Consider the following 27,265-nt stretch of genomic DNA (forward strand, 5'->3'; position numbering starts at 1 on the left):
TTAATTAGATTAGACGTTTATTGTAAACAAAAACGACATGTATTCTATTTCAAATAATTTAATTCTGCAAAATGTCTCGTTTCTTTTAAAACTGTTGAATAAAACTATCGAGTCAATATTTTTATGCCATTATTTTCTTTATTGTAAAGTTAGTTATTTTACTCATACAAATTATTTACACTCTTGGAAAGAAAACAAAAAGGTGTACAAAGAGAAGCATAGCAGACAAACAGAACAAGAAACATGCATACATATTGAGAAATTGAAAGATTTGATTCGCTGTAGGTTGCCCCTCCGTGAACTCCGAGCGTTTTTGATTGATGTTGGATTTTTCCGGATGAGTCGCCACTTGGGTCAATTACCACCCACTGTTGTAGTCCAAACTGTAAAATAAAAATAAAAAAAAGTAGCTTGATTATTAAAGTGCACCGAAGTGAGTTCTTGATGTGCAGCCAACAATACAACTAAATTAAAAAAAAACATAACTGAAAATTCAGGGACCATTTAGGATTAGTTTATTAAAAAAAATGCAAAAAATATGGTACATGTTTAAAAAAATGCAAGCATGTCATGTATATTCAAAACTACATGTAGTTTCTGTTTCTGCGCGTGTGCCTTTGAGAGGCGGGCCCTGTTGGGGTGTGGACATCTGCATGTGAGCATCTGGGTGTGAGCGGTGGCTGACAGCAGCTCTTGAAGGAGTGTGTACCTTATAGATTGCTTAAAAATCTGTATATAAATGAAACTGGACTGATAACATTTCATGTAATTTACTGAATTATCTGAATCTTTATCTCTCACCGTGGTTCGGAATCTTGGCTCGGATCGGCGCCGTAAAGCAACCATGCCATCGCCTGGTCTGTGGATGACCTCTTCCCATATCTGGACAAAATGACATGTATTACAGTATTTGTTATAGTTTTCATTCACGGCTCGAATCGCTTTTTTTTTTTTTTTTAAATTGATAATATAATGAGGCAGTCAGCATGACAAAACTACTTTATTATTATTATTTCCTCATATTAAAATTTTCGTGAGGCTGGGCTATTAAACCTAACAATACCTTGGCTGCAATTTCAAGAGTTTAATCTAGACAAAATAGTACCTTTTTAGAACTAGAAATGGCTAAATAAATGGACTACCCATTTAAATTTCACAATGAAATTGTTTTAAGACAAATCCAGTGTGCGTAATTTACAGCATAAGTATAAATGATGCCTGCAGCACGGAATAACACTTCCCATTTTTTTTGTATTTGTTTTATTGTGTACTCTTGTACTCGTGTGACCAGTTTCCACTTTATTACTTGATGTAATGTTTGGCAAAGCTGAAATATGAGATTACGGATTTGATTAGGGAGCTGTTAACCTTTTAGACCGAGACGCTTCATCACAAAATTGGTCGTATAAGATGTCATGGCGGAAGGCGGCCATATGAGAAAACCGCCATCCCGTGTTGGTCAATAATACATCATTGCAGGAACTTGTCATCGGAGTGCTACACTTAAAGGTAGTGAAAAATTATGTATTTGTACTTTTTTTGGGAGGAAATGTATTAATGTTGTACTTGATTTATAACACTGGGAGTGACGTAAAAAAAGTTTTCCATAAAAATGATGCCTTACTTCGAAGAATTAAATTTGACTAGCCTAGCTATTACAAATATTATATCAACATATTATGTAGAAGCAATTATTTTAATAATAGATTAATGAGTCCATTATTTGTCAATTAATTGACTTTTGGAGACACAGGTTTTAATTTCCAATTCTTATAATTGTTTTTTTGTAGAATTGAGCATGGAGAAGAGGGTTGCAGAGAAAAAAAACACAATTTTGTCTGTCAAAAACCCTAAAATTGATGCTTTTTTTTTTTTTTTACTAATTGATGCAAACACATTTTTTTTTAAGATTTGGGTGCAAATGAAATTATGAGGATTTGGTCAATTTTAGGTCTCTAGATGGTCCAATTGAAAAAAATAATCATTCATATATATATATATATATATATATATATATATATATATATATATATATATATATATATATATATATATATATATATATATATGTGTAAACGTGGAAAAAATTGGAAGAATTTACACATGAACTATATGTCACTATACACCACTGGCATATTATTGAAGAATGAAAAACATAAACATTACTTGCAGTGAATAATAAAATACTCCCATGCATTTGCAACACATTCCCTGCCATGGACGGCTATAGACGTCAAAGAATCATTTTACCGGCCGCCAAGTAAGCAAGTTAATGATTGATATACACATGACGACAAAAAGGACAAAGAGAAGGCTAATTAAGAAGTTGCTGTGCATATTTTGTCTCTTTGAAAGTATCATTTTTTAATGACAATACTACTTGAGTGAAATCATTATTTATTTATTTTTTTTGCATTCGTCATCGCTCGGTTTTCTTCCCAAGAAATTCCTACTCAAAATCGGAAAGAACGCATACAGTAAATGGATGAAGATAACCCAAAATAAATAATATATGAAGATTGAGCACCCAATTTTAATATGTGCATTTGGCAGCAGTGTAACAATAACAGAACATCATATTAAATACCAAAAATTACTTATATTTTGTCCTATATTACGTCCTCACCTCTGTCTGGTGATGAGGTTGACATAATGCCTGACGGCGGCCTGGTACTTGGCCCAGTCCTCCGGGGAGGCGTTGCTGCCGGGGCTCTCGGGTTTGGGAGGGTAGGCGTCGGCCAAGCTGCTCCAAAAAACCAACAAGCACAAGAGGAGCGTGGCCAGCATCATGCAAGTTCTCGGCATGGCGGATGGAACCTTGGAGGGGAACGACGCGCGTTCAAAAGTCATCTACAGCAAAACATTTAAGAAGTCAAAATAATTGTCAAAAGACTGAGGAAAACTTACTTTTTTTTGGTCTTTTTTTTTAAGTCTCGGGGAGCGAGCTGGATGGTTGATGCTGCTGCTGGTGCCCTGACTTGCTGCTCTCCTCCGTTGGCCGGCTTTTTATAGTGAGGCGCGCATACCTGATGCGTGCAGCTGACTAACACCAAACCACACCTCTCACTTTCCCGCCGCTCCGGCGGCGAGGAAAAAAAGTCACGCGTCAGCGCATTGCGCATCATCCATTCGTTCAGGATGATGTGTAATGGTGGTTTTGCACGTTATCAACCTCAGGAGTATTTTCATGGATTTTGATGAATTCATTCAGCTACACGAGACGCTCAACATTTTTAAAACACCTTGTTGAAATATCGTAACCCTCTTGTTAAGTTTGTTTGAACAGCACTAATGTCCCTGGGTCGCATTTAATCACCCAAATATGTCAAAAAAGTGTATAATCCAAATCAAACTTTTTTTTAACCAGTGATTTATGTTCATTTGTCAAGAATACCAATAATGTCCCTGGGCCAGAAAAGTGCGTAATCCAAATCAAACATTGGTTTAACCTGTGATTAATGTTCTTTTTTCAAAAATAGCAAACATGACTCTGGGTCAATATGACCCAGAGTATATTTAGTCACTCAAATGTGTCAGAAATATGTATAATCCAAATCAAATAGCTTGTTTTAACCTGTAATTTATCTTTATTTTTCAAAAATAGCAATATTGTCTCTGGGTCAATATGACCCAAGTCGTGTTTAGTCATACAAATGTGTCATAAATGGGTATAATACAAATCAAACATTTTGTTTTAACCTGTAATTTATCTTCATTTTTTAGGAATAGGAATCATGTCTCTGGGTCAGTATGACCCAAAGTAAATTTAGAAATTCAGAAATATGTATAATCCAAATCAAACATTGGTTTAACCAGTGATTAATGTTCGTTTTTCAAAAATAGCAAAAATGACTCTGGGTCAATATGACCCAGAGTATATTTAGTCACACAAATGTGTCAAAAATGTGTATAATCCAAATCGAAGATTTTGTTTTACCCCGTGATTTATGTTCATATTTCAAGAATACCATGAACGACTCTGGGTCGATATGACCCAAATGTGTCGGAACTGTGTAAAATCCAAATAAAACCTTTTGTTTAGTCAAAAATGTTTAGTCAAATGTGTCAAAAATGTGTATAACCCAAATCAAACATTTTAAATGGTATACATTCACTTTTCAAGAACAACAATAATGTCTAGGGGTCAATATGACCCGCCCGGTTGTGCGGTTATGCAAAAGTATCAAAATCTTTCACAAAATAACAAAGGCAATACTTAATTGATATCCGTGTGTTCTCTGAAATCGTAATAACATCCTGGGTCAATTTGACCCGGGCTCATGCGTAATTATCCGTTTCAAACTCTCAATGACCTAGCTAGTATCCACAGCTTCAACCAGCCAGCACACACACGCGCACACACAAATTGAAAATATCTCTCCGGCGCTCAGACGAGTCGATTATTTTTTTATGACCTACGTAGGAGCTCTAGTTTATCTTGAATCTTCACAGTCTGCTGTTGCGGTTAGGACGCCTGAAATGTGAAGCCGCACTTATCGTCGTGCGCATTTTCGTTTGTTTGCGTTCACGGCAGAACTAGAGATTGTGCACCTATCCCTTGATAATTGCATCGCGTTATTTTATTTTTTTTATTGCTTAATCGCTCGGTGATGTTTTGCTAGCTGTGTTCGGGACACATAATGTTTGCTTGGAAGCGGGAGGAAGTTTTTGGCGAAACAATTTTATCATAATTCTTTTATTTTTACACGAGAGGAAAGAAGAAACCCCCCCTAGAAATAAGGGTCTAAGTGTAAAATCGAGGACACAGACGTGCCTGTCACCCTGTCACTATATGCCAGTGGCAAGAATAGAAATACAAAATCACTAATCAAATGCATTTTATATTATAATTCATATCATCATAATTCTTTGGTGTAAAAGAATAATGATTTTCGGACCAATTAGGTGAAATTAGATCATTACCCATGGAACATTAGAAGTAATCATTGTAGTCGATATGATGAGACCCACAAGTCCACCTCTAATGGGAGCGAAGACAAAAGATGCCATAAAAATTTGGCCATTAGAAAGATATTAATGCTCACAGTTGATTGACACCATCAGCGATATAACAATAGCAACGTGTTTATTATTGTGGATAGGAGTGTTGAATTATCAAATTATGTATAAACAAATTATGAAGTCACACCACCTCGAGTTTTGGCCAGTAAATGGTCTCCACATTTATGTAATTTAATACAGCTATTATGTGAAAAATATTGAACTGTGATAGTATAAGTTAGTTTATTTATGTAACTACTGTTGCCAAAAAGAAGCTAGATGTGTTAGCATGACGAGTTAAAAATTTACAAAAATAAATAAGAGGAAGGATTACTTTGCAAGGATTAGCGGGCAGTACCTGTTACAGCTAACATCAGTTTCTGTTAGCTGAGGTTGTCACAGCATTATTTTCAAAAAAAGAAGCAAGCAGGCTGAACCAACGTCCAAGTCCAACCTTGTTCACAAGAGGAATATTACTAAAACGGATAGGATCATGTAAAAGTTACAATTAATTGGAATACAATGGAATTGCACTACTTCATCTTAGCAAATAAGCAACACTGATAACTGAGTATACAACACATTGTTTTTAACACTTGCGCGGTATTTTGATTTTTTTGAGCCACATTTTCTTCCACATCATTCTCAGAGTATTTTAGCCGAAAGATGGCACACTCCAGTACGATAATTAAGAGGCTGTGTCACCATCTGGGTGAAATTTCAGCTCCCCACTGTCTTATTCAATATTTTCCATTTGAAGTGAAATGCCTTTTGATTTAAAGAATAAAATACTGTACAAGGATTGGATTGTGTAGTTGTATTGAGTCAGGTTTTTGCGTGGTACGTATCCTGGGGGGGCTCCCATGAGACACCATGACAGTCATATGCTGTTTATAGAATAGTGGAAAAAAAAAAAAAACACGTTTTTTTCTTTGGGCTGTTTCCTTGCCCTTATCAAAAGCACAACGTGATTTGGGCAGAAATCCCAAGTGGTGGCCTCAGTGGACCTCCTGCTGGCAATAAACAAGCAGTTAAAGTGGACACCATCGTACCATAAAAAGCTGTAAGTGGACTCTAAGATTACGCATTTATTGCTCCGATCATCTCTCAGCAATTACTACGCCATCATTCAAAAACATTAGTTTTATATTAAAAAAAAAAACAGTCCAATAGAAAGGAAATTGAAATTAAAAAAAAAAAGGCCTTAAGTGGTAAGGGATGAGCTTGTTACGCGGTAACGTTCCATCTCGGGGCACTAACAGTGGCTTTTCCGGAACATTTTAATTCTACTCCAGTAATCAACATCTCAGCGTTGACTCTCCGGTGCTATAAAAGTCAATGGGAAGAAACAACGATGTGCACAGGACAAACTCATTAGATGTCCGCAGTGTTTGCATGTCAACAGCCCAGATAAGCGAAAAGCGGCTACAGTTAACTTCGTCACAGGCCGCTAGCGCTAAGTTAAAACCCTCCCGTGGAGAAGTGCTAATAGGAAACAAACTTTACTTGATCACAGTTTGACCAACTTTGATCCCTTGTCAGAAATGTGACCGTTTTTCGTTACCCTCAAACTCCAGATAAAGCGACTTCTATTTGCACGATTCGGTTTACACACGCGAGCGCAATCTCCTGGGAGAGAATCCGACTCCTTCCTGTCAAATGCGCACAAAAGGGGAAATGATGTGTTTTTATTTCGTCTTATCTCGTCAGTGAAGCTCTAATATGAACAGAGTGCTTTTCAGTCAGCCATATGGAAACATAGACATGACGCGGGGAAGAAAAATTAACTCATGGCCATGATATAGTGTACATTTACCATGCATATAATTTGTGGATTTGAATTAGTAAAAAACGACTTATTCTTGTGTTACTGTATTTTAAGGCACTGCACTATAAGGCACACCTAAAAGCCTTATTTTTAAAAAAAGAAAAAGCTGATGGTGTGCTTTATAATCAGGTGCGCCTTATATATGGATCAATATTGAGATTAAGATTTGTAGATGGGGAATGAACTGATAAAGTAAGCTTTACCTGTTTACAGTTGAACAATGTTGGTCATATTGACATTATTATGCTATTGAGAGTTTGGAGTTATTATTATTGTTATTACTTTGAGTATTACTATATTGTGGTTGAAAATATGTCATTAATTGAGGGTGCGCCTTATAATCCGGTGCGCTTTGAATATGGAAATTTTTTTTAAAAAATGTCATTAATTGAGGGTGCGCCTTATAATCCGGTGCGCCTTATAGTGCGGAAAATACGGTACTTTTCGTGTTAGCGTAGAGGTTAGCATGTGTTATGCACTTGCTCTCTTTTCTTGCTTAGAGTCACAAGCCAGCGCTAATAATATTTTTCAGAAGCGTATCTTATTTGTCCCCATGAAGGTTGAAATGATTGGTTTGGCCAGCCAGTTGCAGCTAATGAAGAGGATGTTAGCATAGCGCCTAGCATTAATCCAGTAGTTTTTGAGGAGCGAGGAAATAGTAGTGTGTAATCTAAGCACTTCTTTGAGAGATATGTTACTCAATTTTTAAGATGTCATCGACTAAATGTCAAACGAAAAAAAAATTGACCTTTTAGTGGCCATTATTTTAAAAAAATCTGGTACTTTGTATGGCCACGTGTTTGTTGAGGTCACTGCAACACTGATGATAATACATGCCCATATACACAGTACGTATGTGGTCTAAATGGATCCTCCGAGCGTCAGTGTTGAGCGACCGCTGGGAAAAGCTCGTCATATTTCCCCGGGCCGGTACGTTATGGACACTGTCTATTTACCGGCATAAACGCAGCGAGCGTACACGTCAGTTGTTTTCCCAAATAGCGGCATCTCGCGCCATTCCGGCGTCCCAAGAGGAGCGAGACTACTCAAGCTTGCTCCTCACTAAGAACCATTTGTCTTTGCTGGAAAGCAGAGCGGGCCAATTACAGCGGGCGGCCGACGTACTGACGCTTTTATGAGTAGGCCGGCAGCTTCAGGTAACTCTGATGGATAGAGCAGGTGAGCGGCCTTTTGAGGCTTTGGGAAAAAGCTTGATGATTCGATTTGGGGAGTGCGTCTCAATTTCGCTAGTCGGGACACTATTTATGATACATAGAGTATTTGAAGTAGTCGACATGGACTTTTGATATATACTCTATGAGTCCGTTATCACTATTTGTGGATCAGAAGCTAATATATTTGCGTTTGCTATTCACAAATTTTCTTACGTACTGCCTCGTGATGCCACAAGGTGGCGCCAAACTACGGCTAGTAGGAATAAAGTACAGTAATATGTAAAGGACGTTTAATGATATGATCATTTAGATTAGACGGGAGCTTAATTTAGCCTGGATCTTTAACGAAGATTTTTTTTTAAAGCCCATATAAAGATACAAATTACTGTTAGAAAAACAAACAAGATTTATGGCCTGTATTTTGCACACCAAAAAGATAGTCTGGATTGACAAGTATTACATCGATACTGAAGTATCTATGAATGAATGTCCCCGGCATTGAATGAGTTAAAAAAAAAAAAAAAAAACTTTTCACTTAATTTCCTCCTTTTTGTTACTTTGCCCAAATCCAAACCTAACAATGGACAAACGAACCTTCATGAAGCACTTGTGATATCTTTTGTCACCTCTGATTAGTTCAAACAAAACAATATACAGTATTTTAAAGTTTTTGGTTTCAATTTGATTAAAAAATAGTTTTAATACAGAATTTAATCATAATTATATTCTTTTAACCTCTTGGTACATCTTGGATTCAATCTAAAGTCTTTTAAAGGACTCATGAGTTTTGCCCCCCTTCTTCAAATAATACTTTCCACAAATAATCGATTCTTAATTTATGATTGAAAAGTCCGACTGTACGGATTCTTTTGTTGATATTAGCTTTAGTACAGCCCCATCTAGTGCATGCATAATACAACCCCAGCCACTACTGCAGCTTCTATTCTATGCGCCTAATAATTCGGTGCGCTCAATATTTAAAGTTTCAAAATAGGCCATTCATTGAAGGTGCATTTTATAATCTGGAGCACCTTATAGTGCTGAAAATACAGTATGAACAGGAAAGTTGTGGGGAAAAAAAATACCTGTTAGGAGCCATGGACGTCTCACATAAGCGGCCATCACTTTCACTTGGGAAGAAAGTGTCGTTTCCTGTCCATGTTACGATGGATCTACCTAAATCGATTCTGGGAAGTAACTAAAACAAGCACAATCCATTCAACATGAACATGTCCAATGAAACCATCTACTCACCAATCAATAAATGAAATCCTTTTGGTTGAAATTCAAGGACTTTTGGATCAACATTGGTAGTTAAAATCGGTTTCCTTGTTTGGGGCAACTTATAGTGAAGACAAATCGTTTGACATCAATCACTTTGACTTTCTGGCTTAGAGGTGCAACAGAGGAAGTCTGCTCATATATCAATAGTGGCTTTAAAATAACACTAAGAAAGGTAATATCAAAATCGCCGGAAGCATTAGAGAGGAAATGCTTTGGAGTAGCACCTCCCTGAGCAAGAACAATATATTATTTTTAAAAAATCAAATAATTTGAAAGCATTTTTAAGGGTAATGAGAGTATATTAATAATAAAGTGATTATGGCGATTTAACCGACATTTTTAAGACTTTTTTTTTGTTTATCCTTGTAATTTTAGGCTCAGTTCTTGGATAACCATTTTGAGTCACAAAACCATCAGTTTCTTAAATAAGGTATCCGAGTCCAGTGACGCTGCTGCATGTCTGCGCTTGCCTAAAAATGAGATGAATGACATTAATCAGCACGGTAGAGCGCCGGGCATCCCTCACCTGCAGCCATAAAAGCGTCTGCCTGACTAAGTCATTATTCTCATTTGTCTGTGCTTCATAAGCGGTAAGCCTTTTGGCTTGTATTGACAAAACCTAGCCGGACAATTAAATCATGCAATCTCAAAGACATATGTATACGTCTTTACAGAGCAAAGACATTCATACTCAAGCGCTTTTTAAATACATAAAAAATAACTGGGATTGAATGTCCAAGACTCTTGTATAACACATGAAATTAAGGATTGAACGAGTTAAATGAATCTCTGATCTGCCAATATCATGACCCACTTTAAAACGTGAGACATCGCTATACAAATGTGTTTATTTTTTTCGAGACTGCTTCACGGTTTTGCCATCAGAGCATCAAAATTTAAGAGCAGCGTGGTTGTCATGAATGCACTAAACACAAACTTAAAACTTGGCTAAATCGAGAATATGATCAATTAAAGCTGACGAAACCTCCAGCCGATTTACACACACATTTTCTAGGCATGATTTTTTTTAAGAAAGGTATTTTAAACACACTTTTACATTAATACACATTAACACAAAACAGAATCCCGAGAGAGTTAGGGATAAGATGAAAATATTGTATAACAGAGTGCCAATTTCTTTGAAAACAATCTTTGCTTTTTTTACAAACTTATCTTCTCATGTTATACAGCAAATAAACATGCCCAAAGATGCACATAATTAAATTAACTGAGAGGTGTCACTTCCTGAAGGCATAGAAAGCAAGGACGCAAAGGATTATTTTTTTTGTCAAAATTAAATCAGTGCTTCCCTCTAGTGTTCGGACAGTAGGTTTACAGCCAACATAAACGTTACGCCAATATGGTTACGCTGGGTCAAAATATATCTGCAAAACAGTGGTGCCACTGGCATGGAACCTTATTTTGTTGTATTTTAGGCTGATCCTCTAATTTATGTGGGAGCACAATTGAAAAAAAGAGAAAAAAAAACTTTTCACTTTTTGTGAGTAAGTGTATATGAATCGTGGCCAGTCAAAGCGAGAGTACATTTTAGGAGAGGCCCTGATGCGTAATACAAAAATAGATGACACATAGTGCTCGAGCGATGGGAAAATGAAGCTTCATGAAGCACTTGTGATACTGTTTTACTCCTTAAGATGCTGCTCTTTTGTTACACATACATGTGAATGTATTGGAAAGGTATTAATTTTCCAGTGCCCCTTTGAACCGTGAGTGCCATCCAGAGGAGTGAAAAAACATCACAAGTGATTCATGAAGCTTCATTTGGCTCTTCTGTGCCCCATTCTGTAGTCAAACACTTTGGGAAGAAAAATTAAAAATAAAACGATAGTGATGGAAAATTTTACTGGCCACCTGCGTCTTTGTCCAGCATGGACTCCACCATCTTGGGCAGGAAAACCTCCAGGAAATGAACAAAATCGTGAAAAACTCCGGCCCTATCGCTGCACGGCTCCAACTTCAAGACTAATTTTGTGCTCTCTGTCTCTCCTACCATGTGGGGCACGACCTTGAACTGCAGCGGTTCCTTGAGCTCGTCTTCTTTTTCAATGATGCGATCCGTGACTTGGGCCTCCAGCTCCATGCAGCTGCCCTCGGGCCGCTGGTCCGCATCTTTGATGAGCTCGCGCCTCACTTTCCTCCTGCTGGCCCACACGCTGTGTTTCTGCATCCACAGCCAATGAGGGGGCTCCTGCTTGCTCCTTTTGGACATTCTCGGCTTTTTGCCTTGAGGTGAAAGAGATGCGTCGCTGTCGGTGGAGAGTCGGCGCTTGACGCCCACCGCGCCGCCGTTCGCGGGGGACTCCGCACTATCGTTGAGGGAGCTCGAGCTGGTCTCCATTTCCGCGGACGCGCCTGCGGCCGAATCCTCCGACGAGCCGAAACCCGAGGAGGCCGCGAGGTGGCATCTGAGAACCTTTTGGAACGCCCGCTCCACGGAAGCGCACGCCTTCTGGAACCACACCGAGCGGAAATCATCTCCCGCCTCGATCAGCTGACTGCGGAGGTCTTCGGGAAGCGAGGACGGTTTGAAAGGAATGTTGATGCTCAGCTCGTCCGGTTTGCTTTGTGCGACTGCGCCGCTGGGGGTGAATAAACGCACCAGCCCCCAAGACTTCCCTTTGGTGGACTTGCGTAGATACTGGAGGCTTCGGCAGTACTTCTCAGCATCCTGGCATGCCTTCTGGAAACATCTCTGAGAGCGCTCGGTCAGATTTCCCGCAACGTTGTGGGAAAGCTCGAACGGATCCAGAACATTGAGGGGCCCCAGTTTGGGTCCACTCTGATGGGGCTTAATGGGTTTTTCCTTTCCATTTTCTTTGTGACAGAGGAAGTCTGTGACTGGGATTGCACGCCCCTCTCTCAGAGAGATAACACTACTTGCAAAATCAAACTTGGCGTAGAAAGAGAAGAAACCAGCTAAAAGGGAGCCTGGTAGAAACAACATGTTGGAATTCATTTTAGGGCTGAGGGGAAAAAAACAAAACAAAAAAAAAACACTTGCATTTTTTCCCTTCTGGATATTTAATGTGATTTTTTTCACCCAAGATCCTCTCCCTTGTATTTTTAACCACAATCAATACATTAATCTAGATCATAAAATAAAAGGTACCGTATTTTCCGCACTATAAGGTGCACCGGAATTAAGCCTATACAAATACTGTAACGCTCGGTTTCTACTTATTAGGCCGCCTACAGCAGTTTTCATTGTTCAGTTAGCATGAAGCTAAACAGACTTTACCTCAGACAAAGCTACGTGATTGTTTTTAACACATGCTTAATGCTTACTCCCTGTGAGCAGCACTAAATAGTTTCAATTCTCTTTTGAGTGGAATTGTACCTTCAGGAAAAGCACGCATCAATTCTGCCTGTCAATATACGTCACTGGCATAGATAAAAAGACTTACAGAGATCTTGAGTGTTTCCACTAGGGGGCACGGCGATGGGCTGACTGGGGAAGGTGCAGTCCCATCCCTCAATCACACACTCCTCTTCCTCACCTACAAGGGCAACACACACTGTCACACATTGGAGTCAACCTTGCAAATATATTTTTAATGTACCGTATGGCTGTAAATGTAAACATTTACAGTTGTAGTAGTTGAAAAATGCTCTATAAGGAAAACAAGAAAGTACAATTCCTCTCTTTGTTTTAGTCTTGTAGCATCACCGTGATTGGCTCACTATTTTAAAGAGATTCCACACTTACAGGCCATGTCTTTAAGGCGCTCTACGGATGGGAGAACGGGAGGCTCACAATTTTGCAGGAAGAAGATGACGAGCAACGTTAGAGCATAGTTGTTGAGCAGTGGACCAGCACCACTGGCGTTACCTTAGTTACAACACAAAAAACACACTACTAGTAAGTACAGGCCCAGTCCAAGATGTGAAGATGTGGATGTTATACAGAACTGCAGCAGTTGATGTTTAACAAATTTTGTTTTATTTCGTTTTAATGGGAACATTAATTTATTATTATTCATTCATTTGACAAACAATTTCACAACATTTAAAATATGGTTCTTAAAAACGAATGCAAAAATTCTTAATTGTATGAATGTATACCAAAAACATTTATTGTCTAGTGAGCTAAATAGGGAAAGAAAAAAAAACAAACAACGGACTAATTTTAAGAGGGAAATTTTGGGGGGTTGCTAAATAAAGAGAACACATACCATAGCTGTATTTGTTCGGTAAAACTTGACCTCATGACGTGAGTGTAAAAGGACAAATACAAAGTGGAGTTCTACTGCTATCTGCTGGCCGTGTTATGAAACAACATTAAAAAAAAAGAGAATTTGAATTTGGAATTAGATCAATGTGTGCACTGGTGCACTAAAAATGCTCAAATTTTACCTGCAAGTTGGTTCTGTTTGGCCCAGTAGCGTATTGTGTACACCAAAGGCCTCAGTCTTTCTTCTACACCTGAACACAACTGAAGGAAGCGAGTGTTCCTTACGGCCAATCTGATGTGAAGGAAAAAAAAAACGCTTATTAACGCATTCATTGAACAAATTAGAAAAAAAAGAGTACAAAATAAAAAAATAATAAACAAGTGAACCTGTTGTTGACTGTGATGTCCCCCTGCAAGTTGAGCTCACGGTGGTGGAATTTGACCACTGGGAGGCGGGCGCTGCTGACCACGTGAACTTTGTGCACGCTAGGGACGCAGCGTCTCAGGATGGCCGCAACCAGGTCCAGAATCTCGGCGGGAGACGCCGTGGACAGGTCGATGTCGGACAGGATGGAGTCCTCGGAGCGGCCGTCGTCTGACATGCACTCGGCCGCCTGAGGCGAGAGGCGGGCAAATCGTTCCAAAGTCCAAAATGCGAATGTATTTCACCACTCAATGCATTTTGATCATGTCAAACCTCTGATGACTTTTTGGCATGAGCCTGGAAGACTTTAGTGTTCTCCAAGTCCAGAACCAAATCCAGATCGCAGGAATGAATGCCAAACGTGTTGACAGATGAGCCGAATGGCAGAATTTGGCTGTCTGTAAATTATATGTGACAGAAGAGAACATTTGAAAGCGTTCTCCACAAAAACGTTTTTTCCCCCCTTTTAATTCATGGAGTATTCATTTTTCTAATGTAAATAACCAATCAAAAAGTGATTATTTACAGTATAAAATATTGTGTTGCTGTATTGTAACATGAACCCATGTTACATAAACAACTGCATTTAGTAGTTATTAGAGCTAGGCAATAGGCTAAAAAAATAAAACCTCAATTTTCACAGGTCATTCTGCACAAATACAATTTTTTTAATGTATTTAATGTTGGCTTTATTTAAAGACCTTTAGCTGGATTTAAGCATGTGGACAAAAAGCTAAATTGGCTTGCCACACACTTACTTAATGTTGCAAAATGACACATAACTTGCCGAAACGTCACAAATAATTAACTGAATCCCAAGGATGTGTTTTGCGTATCTATCATGAATCTGAGCATTCAATCCTAAGTTTTTATACATTTATTGAAAGATTTTCAAGTGTTAGGGTAAAGAATGGTCATGAAACTTTGACTTGCCAAATGAAAATTGAGTGTGTGGCGGTTGGCAATGAAATGCCGTGTATACGCCGGAAGAGGGCGATGTTGTATTGAAACCTAACCCAATTTTGTTCTGTTCGATTTATATATTTTGTATTCTGGTTGAAATGGCTACATATTATTTCGAAGTCCACCGGAGCAATAGTATTTATTTATGGCTGATTTTTCAATCCGTCAGCTATCCGAGTTTATTTAGGGTTGAGGTAGAGTGAATGATGGATGGATTGCGCATACCTGGAAAAAACTCCACAAAAACCTCCTGCAACAATTGCACGAGCAGGTTTCGGGCCTTCTTTTCACTATCCCCAAGCTGGAAGCGGTTCTCGATGAACTCCATCTGGGCATTGACCTGAAGGACATCCAATTAAAATACTACACAAGACACTAGGCGCTTTTATACTACTTGTAAACCTTGGTAGGAACAAAGGGGTTTTATGCTAGTTTTAGAGGGATTTAGTCAGTTCAAGGACCGGTTTACTAACTAGACTGACAGCCTAGTTACAATGGATCTTTAATTCTATGGTCGCCAATGGCAGTGAATGCGTTCGAGAACAAATAATTATAAAACTAATGGTAGTAATTATGTAATTATTTGATTTCAACATTATGACCCATCATTAGAATGTGTTTCGTATCACTTACAGATGGCAACTGACAGAGTTGAGGTTTTAGGTAGTCCAGAACTTGCTGCAGATTCTGCAGGTCAGATTTCTTTTTTGGGATGTACTTGAATTCCTTTTTCTCCCTGGGTTTGACCCGCAGATTGAGACCTTTCATGTTGTGCTCCACACAAGCCAAGGCTGCCCGAATGCTCTCTGTCTCGCTGAACTGCACAATAGCAAAGACTCCCTGGAGAGGCAGAGGGTCAAAACAATGCAGAATTCAATGCAGGAAAAAAAAAAAACTGAACTCATAGAATATGAATCAGTCACCCGACCTTGTCTTTGTCCATGATCACATCAGAAACTGTCCCAAATCGCTGGAAGTAGTCTGTCAGGTCAGTTTGAGAGATGTCCGGCTTGATGCCGCTGACAAACACGCTGTGCTCCTCTTGGGTCTTCCTGGTGGTTCGCACATTGCTTAAAGTTTGATGCTTTCGCCCTTTGACATGCTGATCCACGCTCGGCTCTGAAGCAGAGGGACAAAGATGACTCAAAAACAATGATAAAAGATTCACATGGCAACCAGGCTTCCACCTATTGATCAGTAGTTACATTCATGGAATTGTTTCAGTAGTGGTACAGTGACAGATTCAAATAAGAAGCAATTGGTTTGTGTAGAAAACCAATACTGCTAAAGCTGAAATTTGATTGGACAGTACTGCCATGCAAAAAATTATTATGAATGCACGCCAGGGAAATTTTAACTTAGGCCAGGTAAACTACAAACTGCATTACAACTAATGCTCAGTTTCATTGTGGATTTTTTTTTTTAATTCTCTTGTGTTGCATGAAAATATAAACCGGATTCCGAATGTTCCTCGATAACTACATAAGTTTACTTATAACAGACTTCCATATATCTACAGTTTAATCTTTGATATGTAAAAACAATAGCAAAACACAAAGCTCTTACGGTTTGGTAAATTGACGTTGCACAGGACACATTGAAAACCTCTTGGCGTGGTTTTTATGTCGATTTCATATTCCATGTTGGGGGGGGGATAAATTAGCACGATTTCATTAGAAAATCAAAAATAAACAAAAGAAAACACCGCTTTCCATGCGCCTCTCAAATCTCCCTCCAACGTGAAACAAACGTTACTTCCGGGTCCACCTTAAAAAGCGTTCCGGGTTGCGCCTCGAAGGTTCCGCGAACATGGTCAGTGAAGGAATAAAAACACAAGACGAATTAATAAAACACAGCTTTTAAAAATATACATTTTTATTGAAGGTTGTTGGGCGTATTCTGTGCAGAAAAATTATAGTAATCCTCAGGGTTCTACAAAAGTTTACGTTTGCAAAAATTGTTGAAAAAATGACTGGAATAGTCCATTCTATTTTAGCAACAAAAAGGAAATTAGAACAACGCTAAATAATTTTATTTTGTCTAACTTGTCTGCACTTGAAAAAAACCACGATATAAGAATCAGGAGGGGGAAAAATGGACAGAAATGCTTCCAATACAAAATTTATTTTTTTTTAAACCACGGCATAACAGCTGCAAAACAGAGTGAAATACGTTTAAAACAAATGTACAAAACTCCCTGATGCGTAAAAACGAAACGAGATACAGTGCTCAAATTTTCTACGTAAAAACAATCTAAAATGACAACTAAAAGAATGCCAATTACAAAAAACACCTGGCCCAAAATGAAAAAAATAAACAGGTTTTCATCAATGAGGTTGGATACAGAGGTGTTCATTTCTTAGCTGGTCGACCTCTTCTGGTTTTTGGTTGAGTCTCCGTATTGTCAGCCTTGATGTTGTTGCTGGACTCCATTTCATTCGCGACCTTTGCCCCTCGTCTGGCTCTCTTGGCAGGCTGAGGTTCTGCTGCTTTTTCTGAGAGGTCCTCTTCAGTTTGATTGGAATTGTCTAACTCACTCTGGCTCGGTGTCTCATGATTACCACTGGGACTTGATCTTTTGCCTCGAACGGCCCTCGCAGATCTTTTAGGGATCTCATGGACTTCGAGCTCCAGGTTCCACTTGACTGCTCTTTGGGCGTTTTGTGGTTTTTGCATTGCGCCTGAATCGCCATTTGGTTGTTTTTTGGTCACTTCTGTAGAAGATTTGGGGAGCAGTCGTCGTCCCCTTTTGCCTGGCTCTGCTGGAGCTGAATCTGGAACATTTTGGACCTCCTCACAGGCAGAGGTTGGCACTTGTCTTCCTCTCTTGGATGGAACAACTTGTTTCACCTCATCTTTCATCGTAGTTTTCACACTTCTTGACCTTTGCTGCCTCTGCTCAAGTTCAGGTTTTTCCTCTGGTACTTCTAAGGTGGTAACATCTTCAACTTGTTTTGCTCTCCTGGTTCTTTTGGGTTGTTCTGTTTCAACTGGACCATTTTGGTTCTCAGTAGAATCAGGTGTAGGTGTGGCCTGCTTTGGTTTTCGTACTCCTCGTCTTGTTTTTGTAATGCCAGAAGTGTCTTCACTGACTTGCTCCTGTTCCAAGACTTGTGGTGTTGCTTCGTCAACTGGGGCAAGTTTTTCTCCATCAACAGTTTGAACATGTTTCCTGGTACCCCTAGAAGTTTTTGTTGGTTCTTGGAATCCAGACTTTGCAACTAAGGGAGTCTTGTCAGTATTCTCTAGCTCCTTTTTGTTCTTGGTGGTTCTTCCTCTGGTTCCTCTGGCAAGCGGTTTGGACTGCTCCTTTGTCTCAGAGGTGACATCTTCAAGTTCCTCGAGCTCGACTGTCTCAGAGATGACTTTTCTGCCTCTTCCCTTTCTATTAGTGGGTGCTGGTAGAAGGGGTTGTTCCAAGTCAAGCATCTTTTCTGGCTCGGGTGGATCAATGGGTGTGTGTTTAATTTTCCTGCCCCGACTCGGCTTCACGGCAGAGTGCTCTGTAGTTGTCCTGACATCTTCTTGGACGGTGTTGATTTCTGAAGTTCCAGTCAGATTTATCTCCACCTCATTCTCTGGCACCGTTTCAGGCACAACATCTGAAATGTCTTCCTTTGTCTTCCTACTTCTGGTAGTCAGTCTGCCTTTAGATGGCGCAGTTGCTTCAGTTCTCGTTCCTCTTCGGGCCCTGACCGGAGCAGAGACGGCTTCTCCTTGCTCTTCTTTCTCTGCGTTGGATTCCAGCAGTTTGCCTCTTCTCCCTCGAACGGCCTTCCTTTGAACGACAGGAGCATGAACCTCTTCTGCGGTTTCCACGTATTGCAAACTCTCAGTGGAATCTGTGGATTTATTTTCCTGGTATTCAGTTGGCGTTTGCTCCAGGCGATCATCACTAAGTTCCTTGACATCTAAAAATGGAGAATGCAAATAAGAAACGCATTTAAATAGTTATTTAAACGAAGAAAAAAAAAAAACGGATCTGACGTCTATAGCCGTCAATGGCAGTGAATGAGTTAAGTACGACATGCGTTTAATCAAATGTGAAGGACAATGCTCAGTACCTGGTGCGGTGTCATGTTGGGCCATGTCATCGCTGCAGCCAGCAGTTTGCACTTGTTTGGACTTAGAAGATTGCTCTTTGGCATATCGTCCACGCTTGGGTTTCACAACCTCTTCTTTCAAAGGTGGACTATTGTGAGTCACTGCAGGCTCACTCTCAGGCTCCAGCAAAGTTTTAGTGGAAGCGTCCAAGCCTTTTTTGGCAGCTCGTCCTCTTTTAGGCTCAACGATCTTCGGCCCCAAAGACGCAACATTTGCTGTCACTGCAGGGTCACTCTCAGACTCCGGCGATGTTTCAGTGACAAGTTCTGGGACCACTTCGGTTTGTTTCAAAGCCTTTTTGGCAGGCCGTCCTCTTTTAGGTTTTACAGCCTCTTCTTTCAAAGATGCGATGTTTTCGGTCACGGCACGCTTGCTCTCGGTCTCCATCAAAAAGTTAGCAGCAGCTTTTTGCGCTGTTTGGGCTTGCTCCAAATCTTTCCGAGCATATCTTCCTCTTTTAGGTCTCACAGCGTCTTTTTCCAGTGGTGCATCACCGCCATTCATCGTAGGCTCAACGTCAACTGGGAGACTCTGTTCATTGTCAGGTTCTGGCAAAGCTTCTGGGACTGTGTCAGCCTTTTTGGCAAACCTTCTTCCTTTAGGCTTAGGGGCAACTTTGGCTTCTTCTAAAGGTGGCTCAGTGATTTCTTTCTTCGCCCTTCTTCCTCTGACAGAAGCAGAGACAACGAGATCTTCAGAGGATTTTGCTCTCACCGGTTCGGCCGCTTTGCCCCTTTTGCCTCGGACTGATTTCTTGGATCCAGTGGGAGCAGAGTCCATTTCTGGCACGTTTTGTGCATCCTCTATCACAACCTGAGAAATTACTTCCGTAGGTTCTGATGACTCACACGAAACACTCTGGACCTCTACTAAAACCTCAGTTGTCTCTCCTGAAACAAAATATGTGTGGAAAATATTAAAATTAGGATTACTTTAATTTTGCGTTTTTCAAGCTGTAGAACCTCATGTTCCACAGATATACTGGTTGCTGTATTTTATGGTCTATTAACAAGTAAAAACTGTACCGGTAGAGATGTCATAGTTCACAGATGATGAGCCATTCTCCTGCAGTTGTCCTTGAGTAAAATCTAGTTCTAAAGAACATGGGAGAGGAATGCAGTCAGCATCAAACGAGCCAACTATTGGAAAGCGGTATTAAAACAATCACGTACCTTTTGTTACATCCAAGTCACCACTCGTAGGCCCAACTTTAAACTGTAAGAGATTAATGAAATTTAGATGAGCATGCAGCAAGATATTAAACAAGAAAATGTAGCACGAATAAGACAGCCATGATGTAGTTTAAATTTTAATTCTTTTCTATTCAATATCATCTTTACCTCTGCTGGTTCCTCCATGAGCTTTTGAAGGCCCTCAAAGTCCTCGACAGGTGAAGTTCCTCGCAGTCTGGGTGACCTCATGAGCTGCTTGATACCAAAGTCTTCATCCACTGGTTCATTTCGCTCTTTGGGAGTCTTCATGAGCCTCTCAATTCCGAAAACGCTTTCAACAGGGGCGTGTTTCTGCTTAGGTGTTTTCATGATTCTTTTGACACCGGAGAGGCAGTCCGTTGGGGAGCTGGTCACTTTCAAATTTGTCTGTTCGGGTAGGTCTTGGGTTTCTTTAGTTGGAGTTGGGAGGACTTGTGTGTCTTTTGCTGGTGGTTCCAGAAGGTCTACAGTACCGCTGAAAGAAACATCAGGAACTTCTGCATCGCTGGCAGTTTTGAACAATTTCTCCTGGACGTCAATGGATCCAATCGGTTTCGGGGTGTTAAAAATGCTTTTGACACCCGTGAGGAATTCCTGTTGCTCAGGTCTCTGTTTGGGTGTTTTCAAGAGTTTTCCTCTCAGATCCTCAACAGGTTCTGCTTTCTGTCTGGGGGTCTTCATTATCCTCTTCACCCCGGTGAGACATTCCTGTTGCTCTGGTTTGTGTTTGGGTGTTTTCAAGAGTTTACCTCTCAGATCTTCAATAGGTTCGGCCTTCTGTCTGGGGGTCCTCATAACTTTCTTCAATCCGGTGAGGCGTTCCAGTTGCTCAGGTTTTTCTTCAGTCTTCAGATTTGGGGTTTTTAAGAGTCTCTTCACATCGGTGAAGCACTCTGATTGTTGTGGCGCCTGGTTTGGCGTCATTACAGCACTCTCCGTTTCTGTGCACTGCTGTTCAATAGAATCAGCAGTCCTCTCCATAGCAGAGGAGTCATTGATAAAACTGGATTCTTGACTGCCATTAAGGAGTCGCTTGATGGCCTCTTTGTTGTATCGGCCTGCTTTTAACGTAGATGCAAGAGTGAGAGGGGACACGGCCATTTCACCTGGAAAGGAGTCCATTTATTATTTTTCCTGTTTTCGCAAAGAACACCTTTGATGCAAATACTGTACAGCGTTTACCTGGTTCCTCAGGAGTGTTTAACACAGAAGGATCAAATCCAGGTGGGTCGTTAACGTCTTTGTGGTGCTGCTGAGGTTTTGTTTCCAATATTTTTCTCTCCTCTTTTGCGGGCGTTTTAAACATTTCAGAGATTCCTAAAACAACAAAATATAATACACAGAATGAATATGAATAAATAAATAAGATGAGCTGTAACAATGTACAAGAATGTAATTACCGGACAAATCCTCATCCATGTTCATGTCTTTCTTCGAAAAGGCCGTATTGTAGATGACCTTCGGTGCAGCGGCAACTGGGTGTGTAACTTTTTGCCTGACGGCCCGGCCCACAACGATGGTAACGGGTGAGTCGGCGTGTCCGGTGCTGGCATGGCCCAAAGGCTTTCTTAGAGGTGTCTGTCAAAGCGACAACAAAGTCAGAATACATCATCGCAATGTTATCAAACCATCAAGATTGAAATGCTTTGATTAAACTGACCTGTGTTCTGGATGCCAGTTTCGTTGCAACCCTCGTAGTGGGCACAGCGCTTTTGACAGTTTTTTTAACCGGCACAGCCGCTTGGACTTTAGCCTGTCCGAACTTGACGGTGTCAGCCCAAGAGCTCATCGCTTAAACGGGGGGGGGGGGGGGGGGGGGGGGGGGGGGGAAGAAGCAATGTAAGCAAATGGATCGTCACAAATATCAGTTTTTGTATTGTGTTGGGAAAAATACCTTTTATGGATGCCCGGGAAATGCCACTTCTTCTGAGCATTTTAATAGCACTCTTGGTCAAAGGAGTCTTGTGTGAAGTTCTCTTCATGCTCTTTCTTCTCAGAGGAATTTTAGGAGTCACTTCCACTGACTGCACAGGATCAACGTTGGCGCCTTCTGGAATCGGCGATGGAGTTTCGATGCGAGACACAGAAAATCGCCCTTGGGTGGATGAAATCTTTGCTTGGAAGCCCTGGGGTGTTTTGACTGGGATTTCATTGACATTTTTTTGAGGGGTAAGCCTGGAGCTTACGAATTTGGATTGATTTACTGAAGAAGATGGGGAAGAAGACCTTTTAGGCGATTTCTTTCCGGACAAAGGAGCTCTGGCAGACTGTGTGCTTGGTATTGGCGACTTGATGGCAGGAGACGCCGATATAGATTGGGATGATTTGGGTGAAGGCGTCCTTGATGTCTTTTCAGAAGACGCTAAGGATGAAGATCTTGGTTGGGGCAATTCCTCTTCTGACATCGAGGCCTGTGCAGACAGTTTTGGTGTCTTCATAGCGGGTGATGCCCATTTGGGTGAGACTGGCGCAGATTTCGGGGACTTGGGCGAAGGTCTTCTGGATGACGTCGTTGGCGATTTCTCCCCAGACATTGAGGCCTTGGCAGATGGTGTGTTGGGGTTTGCTGAAGAAGAAGCTGGTGTAGATTTTGGCAACCTCTTTTGTGGAGAAGGTGTCCTGGGTTTTGGAGTCTTCTTTCCTGGAGATGGCTCTTTGGAAGATGGGGATTTTCCCTTTGGCGATTTCTTAACAGAAGCTTTAGGAGATTCCTACACAAAACAAAAAGGGTTGTGAGAGATTTGCACACCATGAACGCTAAAGTTCAACCAAAAGCGTCTTACATTTGTCAAGCCAATGACTGATGCTCGTCTCAGCAGAGATGTTTTGGGTTTGGGAAGACAGAGGCTCCTTCTTGGATTTTCGCCTTTACGTAGGGGAGAATCAGGGGGCATTTTTTTGTCAAACAATTCTGGAACAAGGTAACCTCCAAAAGAAACACGTTTCTTCTTCCGCTGCGGTTCCGGCGCATCAAGCGCAAGCTCTGCACTTTTGCGTTTTCTTGGCACGCCTTGAAACAATGATAGAGAAAAATAAATTGATATCAATTGGATTTAGTGAGAAAAAAAATCCATAATATAACAACTACCTTTGCCAGTTGATCCTGGTGACTTTGGCTTTTGTGGACTGGGCATTTCTTTGACATGTTCCTTAGCTGGAGTGGCCTCCTTAGATCTGCGTCTCATAGGTGACTTGGTTATTGGAGTACACATTTGCTCAACGACACTACTGGTACTAGACCTCTGAGGAGTGCCACGCTGCCTTGTCTGCGGCGAGCTCAAGTCGGACTTGCTGTTTTCTGCGTCCTTACCTGGAGCTGTCACATCAGATGCAAGAATCTGGGTGGAATTCTTACGCTTCTTGTCAGACTTTGGCGTGGCATTAGTCGCACTTTTAGCCTCTGCTACAGCTGCGACATCAGAGACTTTGGCCTCGGCCACTTTGGATGGATCTTTCCCGATTGCGGAGACATTGCTTTTCCTCTGCGCCTGGGAGTGGGTACCGGACAATTTTCGAGGGGTCTTGACATCCAGAGATTTTCTGATCATTTGATAGAGATCGCTAAAAGGAGAAACTGTCTCGCTCTGTTTCGCTTCGCCATCCTCCTTGGGGCCATTTCCCTTGGCAGACCCCATTGATTGTTGAATGTTGAGTGTGCATCCATCTTTCAGCTGAGGGTTGGGGGTTCCCGCTACGCTCCGCTTGGCAGATTTCTTCGGTGTGGGTGGTGGAGGATACTCAAACCTGAAATGAACATAAAGCATACTCTGTGCTTTACCAGTTTGGACAATGCTTTTTACACACTATTATACCGCATGTTTTCCATGAAGTCCAGCTGTGACAGCTGCTCTGCTGTCTTTGAGCAGTTTGAGCCTGTGACTCTGCCCTGTTTATGCGAGGTTATCAGTCAGTTGAAGCCCTCAGGTTCTCCTAATGATGCTTGCCCCCATCGACCATTTAAAGAGGTTTTCCCCAGTTGGAACTGCTGCTCTTTCTATTGTTAACAGCAGTCTGTCCTCAGTGTGGTCCCCGTTGATTTTAAACATGCAAAAACCTGGGCTGGATCCTGCAGTTCTTGCTAATTTCAGGCCAATTTCCAAGCTGCCTTTTATTTCAAAAATCCTTGAGAACATAGTCTGCAGTCAATTAATAGAATTTCTTAAAGACCATAGTATTCTTGAGGTCTTCCAATACGATTTTAAATCTCTGCACAGCACTGAATCGGCTCTTTTTATCTGTACATTTTAGGATTCTTTTTCAAAAAAAATTATTTGCTTTTAAATCCCTGAACGGTCTTGCCCCTCCATACCTCTCTGAGCTTCTGCACCCCTACACACCTGCCCGCTATCTCAGGTCAGCTGCTCCTGAGAGAGCCACAAACTAAGCGGAAGCTCAGAGGGAGCGCGCCTTTGCTGTTGCAGCCCCATGACTCTGGAATAACCTGCCTCAGCACATCAGGCAGGCCTCCTACCTGCCTGTTTTTAAATCACTTGTCAAAACCCACCTCTTCTCCTTGGCGTTTAACACTTAGTAAGACAGTGGACTTTTTACTTTTATTTTATAAAGTTGGATTGGAAAAACAGTTTGTTCGGAAAATATGCTGATTTGTAAAAGCACATAATTCTCGAAACACACCTGAAAGAACGATCAACAATGGTAATGACGTCTCCATCCTTCAAACGCTCAGACTGTTGGAGCGTCTCTCCATTGACACGAGTCGGGTTCACTGAGCTGAGATTTGTTAAAATAACCTAGAAGTAGAAAAATATTCAAATGCTTCAATGAAGGTTTTTATAATCAACAAAAAGACCCACATTCAATGAGAAAAACAAACAGGATTAAGAATAACTTGAGATTTTCAAATGCATGCTCAATGCCACTTGCATTACCTCTTTATTTTCATTAAAGTCAATTCTGCAATGCTCCTTAGAGACTTGGGGAAGCTGAATACGAATGTCACAGTCAGGTTTCCTGTCAAAAAAAAGTTGAAGATATAATGCAAGTGCTAATTTTATTTTATTTAATCAAAAACATATATTTATGCTCATGATAGTCAAACAAACATGTGCACTGTATAATTTTAGGGGTTACAGATGATAACGTCAGGTTATTTTGAAAATATTGAATATCAGCGTTATTTTAGAGAATTTTCTTTTCATTCTAGTGTTTCGCAATGGACATCCATGGAAGTGCAGTGCAGTGCAGTGCAGTGCAGTTTGACATTATGCAATCATTCGTAGGTTGAGTCATTTAAACATAGTACACATTCCTTAATGCACCAACTATCCACTATGTAGTTTATAAATAAAATTGTGCCAAAAAAATAGAGCTGTAATTTTAACACCATATTTTTGCACAAGCATATAATACAATCCGAATCAGATATCAGGCAATGCCTCTTTTAAAATCATAAATTCAACTTGAAATACGAATTCATTTCTGAAACAGTGGAACGTCAGACACTATCCCGCACATTTATCTGAAGCATTTCAAATTTAGCATGTCAATTTCCTGAGTGTAATTCTTAAAACTTTACAAGACCTTCTTAAACGTTACTATGATTAATTACTAAGTGTTGTACTCAAGAAATTTTGGTCTGAGACCAAATTGCACAAACTGTTCAAATGTGCAGTAAATAATCCACAATTACTTATTTGAGCTCACCTTCCAAACAAGCACGACGCAGTGAGAGGAAATTCAGTTCCATCTCCTCCACTCCGCTTTAGCACGACTATCTTTCCATGCAGTGGCATTCTGACAACGTTACCTTTAACCAAAAGGAAGACAAATGTAAACATTGCACTAAACCTGAGCTAAATGGCAACGACAATTGACGGGCGGAGTAAAAGTAACTCATGGGTTTTAAGATAACAAATCAAAAAGTATGGTCACCATAATGCAATAATTGTATCTGTATTTGTTTCCTTATCAAATAAAAACAATGCATTTCGTTCGTTGTTCATCATACAATAGCTTTTGCAGTCGATTAATATAAAATATGATATTTGGTGATGTTAGAAGTTATCGATTTGAAAAAAAAACAAAATGTGTCAAACTTCTGCCAATGCCATGCTGGTTTATTTTTATGCATTAGCTATACAGAGTGCTATTTACCTGAAATCTTTCAACGCGACGTCAACTTGAGAAAATCCATAAACGTACACACGCTGCAGCTCGAATAATGTTTAGTAAAAAATTAACTTCATTTGAAAAATAAAGTAAAAGAAATTCGGTCTATCGACGGAGAGCTAACGTAAATCTACTTTACTACGCTACTGCAGCCGAGGTTCCTCTTTCAATGAGGTCGTTGTATCCCTCCGCTCGTCCGTACAAAACAGATTCCTAACATACATGTGACAAGTCAATGTTAATTTCACGGTGCTTTAAAGAAACTTTTTTTCCCAAAACACATTTGAAATCTTTTTTTTTAATAAAGTCCAACAAAAATGCAATCGATCATTGATGGTAGGAACTATATTGTTTATGAATTTCGCGGAGTGATAGCACTTCCTGAAGAGATAGTGATTTGAAAGTTTGAAATCCCGCGCGAAGGACTCTGATTGGTCGAAACGTCATAGTAGCTTCCGAGGCGGGACTATTCAAATAACTCCCATCTGCTTCCGCTTACAGTGACTTTTTTTTAAATTGTTGTGCATATTACGCAAAAATCTTATATTGTTACACTAATGTATGTACAAATAAATAAATAAAATTGAATAAAGGGGCTGTTATAGTTTAAGAGGCACCGACACTGAAAATAAAAACAAAGCAAATGTTTGCATGTAAAAAGTTTTGAAATAGAAAAGTGACTCAATTGCTATGATATAGAACAGACCAGATAAGCTTTGTACATTTTCCTACTCCCTTTGCACATGTAAACCACACTGAAATGTAATATTTATTTGTTCTTTTGTTTCTTCCTATTTTCTTCTTTAATAATGCAATTTGTTTATATGTTTAAAAAAAACATTCAAAAGTCCTTAATTTTACAAAGTTAGCATTCGTCCGCTCTGCTGTACACCGGAATTCGTATATGAATGGCTTTCAAAATAATAGCGGACACAGGAAGTGCACTGCTTGCAG

At 40.2% G+C, this 27,265-nt stretch overlaps 3 protein-coding genes across 3 annotated transcripts; all 3 read right to left on the reverse strand.

The window, feature by feature from the left end:
- Positions 1-125: 125 nt before the first annotated feature.
- On the reverse strand, positions 126-3,077 carry LOC148409643 (pancreatic propolypeptide YG-like). The gene is made up of 4 exons (XM_088438945.1): positions 2,908-3,077; positions 2,627-2,817; positions 802-882; positions 126-383 (listed from the first exon to the last, which is right to left on the reverse strand). Exons 2-4 carry the CDS (start codon positions 2,803-2,805, stop codon positions 359-361), a joined length of 285 nt encoding a protein of 94 aa, XP_088295071.1. The 5' UTR covers positions 2,806-2,817; positions 2,908-3,077; the 3' UTR covers positions 126-358.
- A 7,041-nt stretch (positions 3,078-10,118) lies between these two features.
- tut1 (terminal uridylyl transferase 1, U6 snRNA-specific) lies at positions 10,119-16,611 on the reverse strand. The gene is made up of 10 exons (XM_088438185.1): positions 16,434-16,611; positions 15,796-15,986; positions 15,501-15,707; positions 15,093-15,207; positions 14,178-14,302; positions 13,868-14,094; positions 13,663-13,772; positions 13,016-13,138; positions 12,714-12,806; positions 10,119-12,237 (listed from the first exon to the last, which is right to left on the reverse strand). Exons 1-10 carry the CDS (start codon positions 16,507-16,509, stop codon positions 11,150-11,152), a joined length of 2,355 nt encoding a protein of 784 aa, XP_088294311.1. The 5' UTR covers positions 16,510-16,611; the 3' UTR covers positions 10,119-11,149.
- A 151-nt stretch (positions 16,612-16,762) lies between these two features.
- Positions 16,763-26,440, reverse strand: mki67 (marker of proliferation Ki-67). Its single transcript, XM_088439907.1, has 15 exons — positions 26,297-26,440; positions 25,847-25,949; positions 25,072-25,153; positions 24,818-24,933; positions 23,271-23,926; positions 22,966-23,192; positions 22,077-22,893; positions 21,843-21,973; positions 21,583-21,760; positions 21,365-21,499; positions 20,312-21,288; positions 20,144-20,186; positions 19,997-20,065; positions 18,932-19,861; positions 16,763-18,778 (listed from the first exon to the last, which is right to left on the reverse strand). Exons 2-15 carry the CDS (start codon positions 25,933-25,935, stop codon positions 17,220-17,222), a joined length of 6,009 nt encoding a protein of 2,002 aa, XP_088296033.1. The 5' UTR covers positions 25,936-25,949; positions 26,297-26,440; the 3' UTR covers positions 16,763-17,219.
- Between the last annotated feature and the right edge of the window lie 825 nt (positions 26,441-27,265).

Source organism: Hippichthys cyanospilos, chromosome 17, assembly GCF_059441005.1.
Source record: "Hippichthys cyanospilos isolate Australia breed blue-spotted pipefish chromosome 17, RoL_Hcya_1.0, whole genome shotgun sequence".
In the NCBI taxonomy this organism is placed as follows: domain Eukaryota; kingdom Metazoa; phylum Chordata; class Actinopteri; order Syngnathiformes; family Syngnathidae; genus Hippichthys; species Hippichthys cyanospilos.

What these genes read in the sequence shown, in the direction of transcription:
- tut1 (XM_088438185.1), bottom strand. Translation starts at nt 16,509, where the DNA reads ATGGAATATGAAATCGACATAAAAACCACGCCAAGAGGTTTTCAATGT. An exon ending in AACTCTGTCAGTTGCCATCT is followed by an intron (nt 15,208 to 15,500) that starts GTAAGTGATACG and finishes GATGTCCTTCAG; the next exon opens with GTCAATGCCCAGATGGAGTT. An exon ending in ATGCCAAAAAGTCATCAGAG is followed by an intron (nt 14,095 to 14,177) that starts GTTTGACATGAT and finishes CTCTCGCCTCAG; the next exon opens with GCGGCCGAGTGCATGTCAGA.
- mki67 (XM_088439907.1), bottom strand. Translation starts at nt 25,935, where the DNA reads ATGCCACTGCATGGAAAGATAGTCGTGCTAAAGCGGAGTGGAGGAGAT. An exon ending in CAGTCATTGGCTTGACAAAT is followed by an intron (nt 22,894 to 22,965) that starts GTAAGACGCTTT and finishes TGTTTTGTGTAG; the next exon opens with GAATCTCCTAAAGCTTCTGT. An exon ending in TCATGGAGGAACCAGCAGAG is followed by an intron (nt 20,187 to 20,311) that starts GTAAAGATGATA and finishes AATCTCTTACAG; the next exon opens with TTTAAAGTTGGGCCTACGAG.
- LOC148409643 (XM_088438945.1), bottom strand. Translation starts at nt 2,805, where the DNA reads ATGCCGAGAACTTGCATGATGCTGGCCACGCTCCTCTTGTGCTTGTTG. An exon ending in AACCTCATCACCAGACAGAG is followed by an intron (nt 883 to 2,626) that starts GTGAGGACGTAA and finishes CATTTTGTCCAG; the next exon opens with ATATGGGAAGAGGTCATCCA. An exon ending in AGCCAAGATTCCGAACCACG is followed by an intron (nt 384 to 801) that starts GTGAGAGATAAA and finishes TTTATTTTACAG; the next exon opens with TTTGGACTACAACAGTGGGT.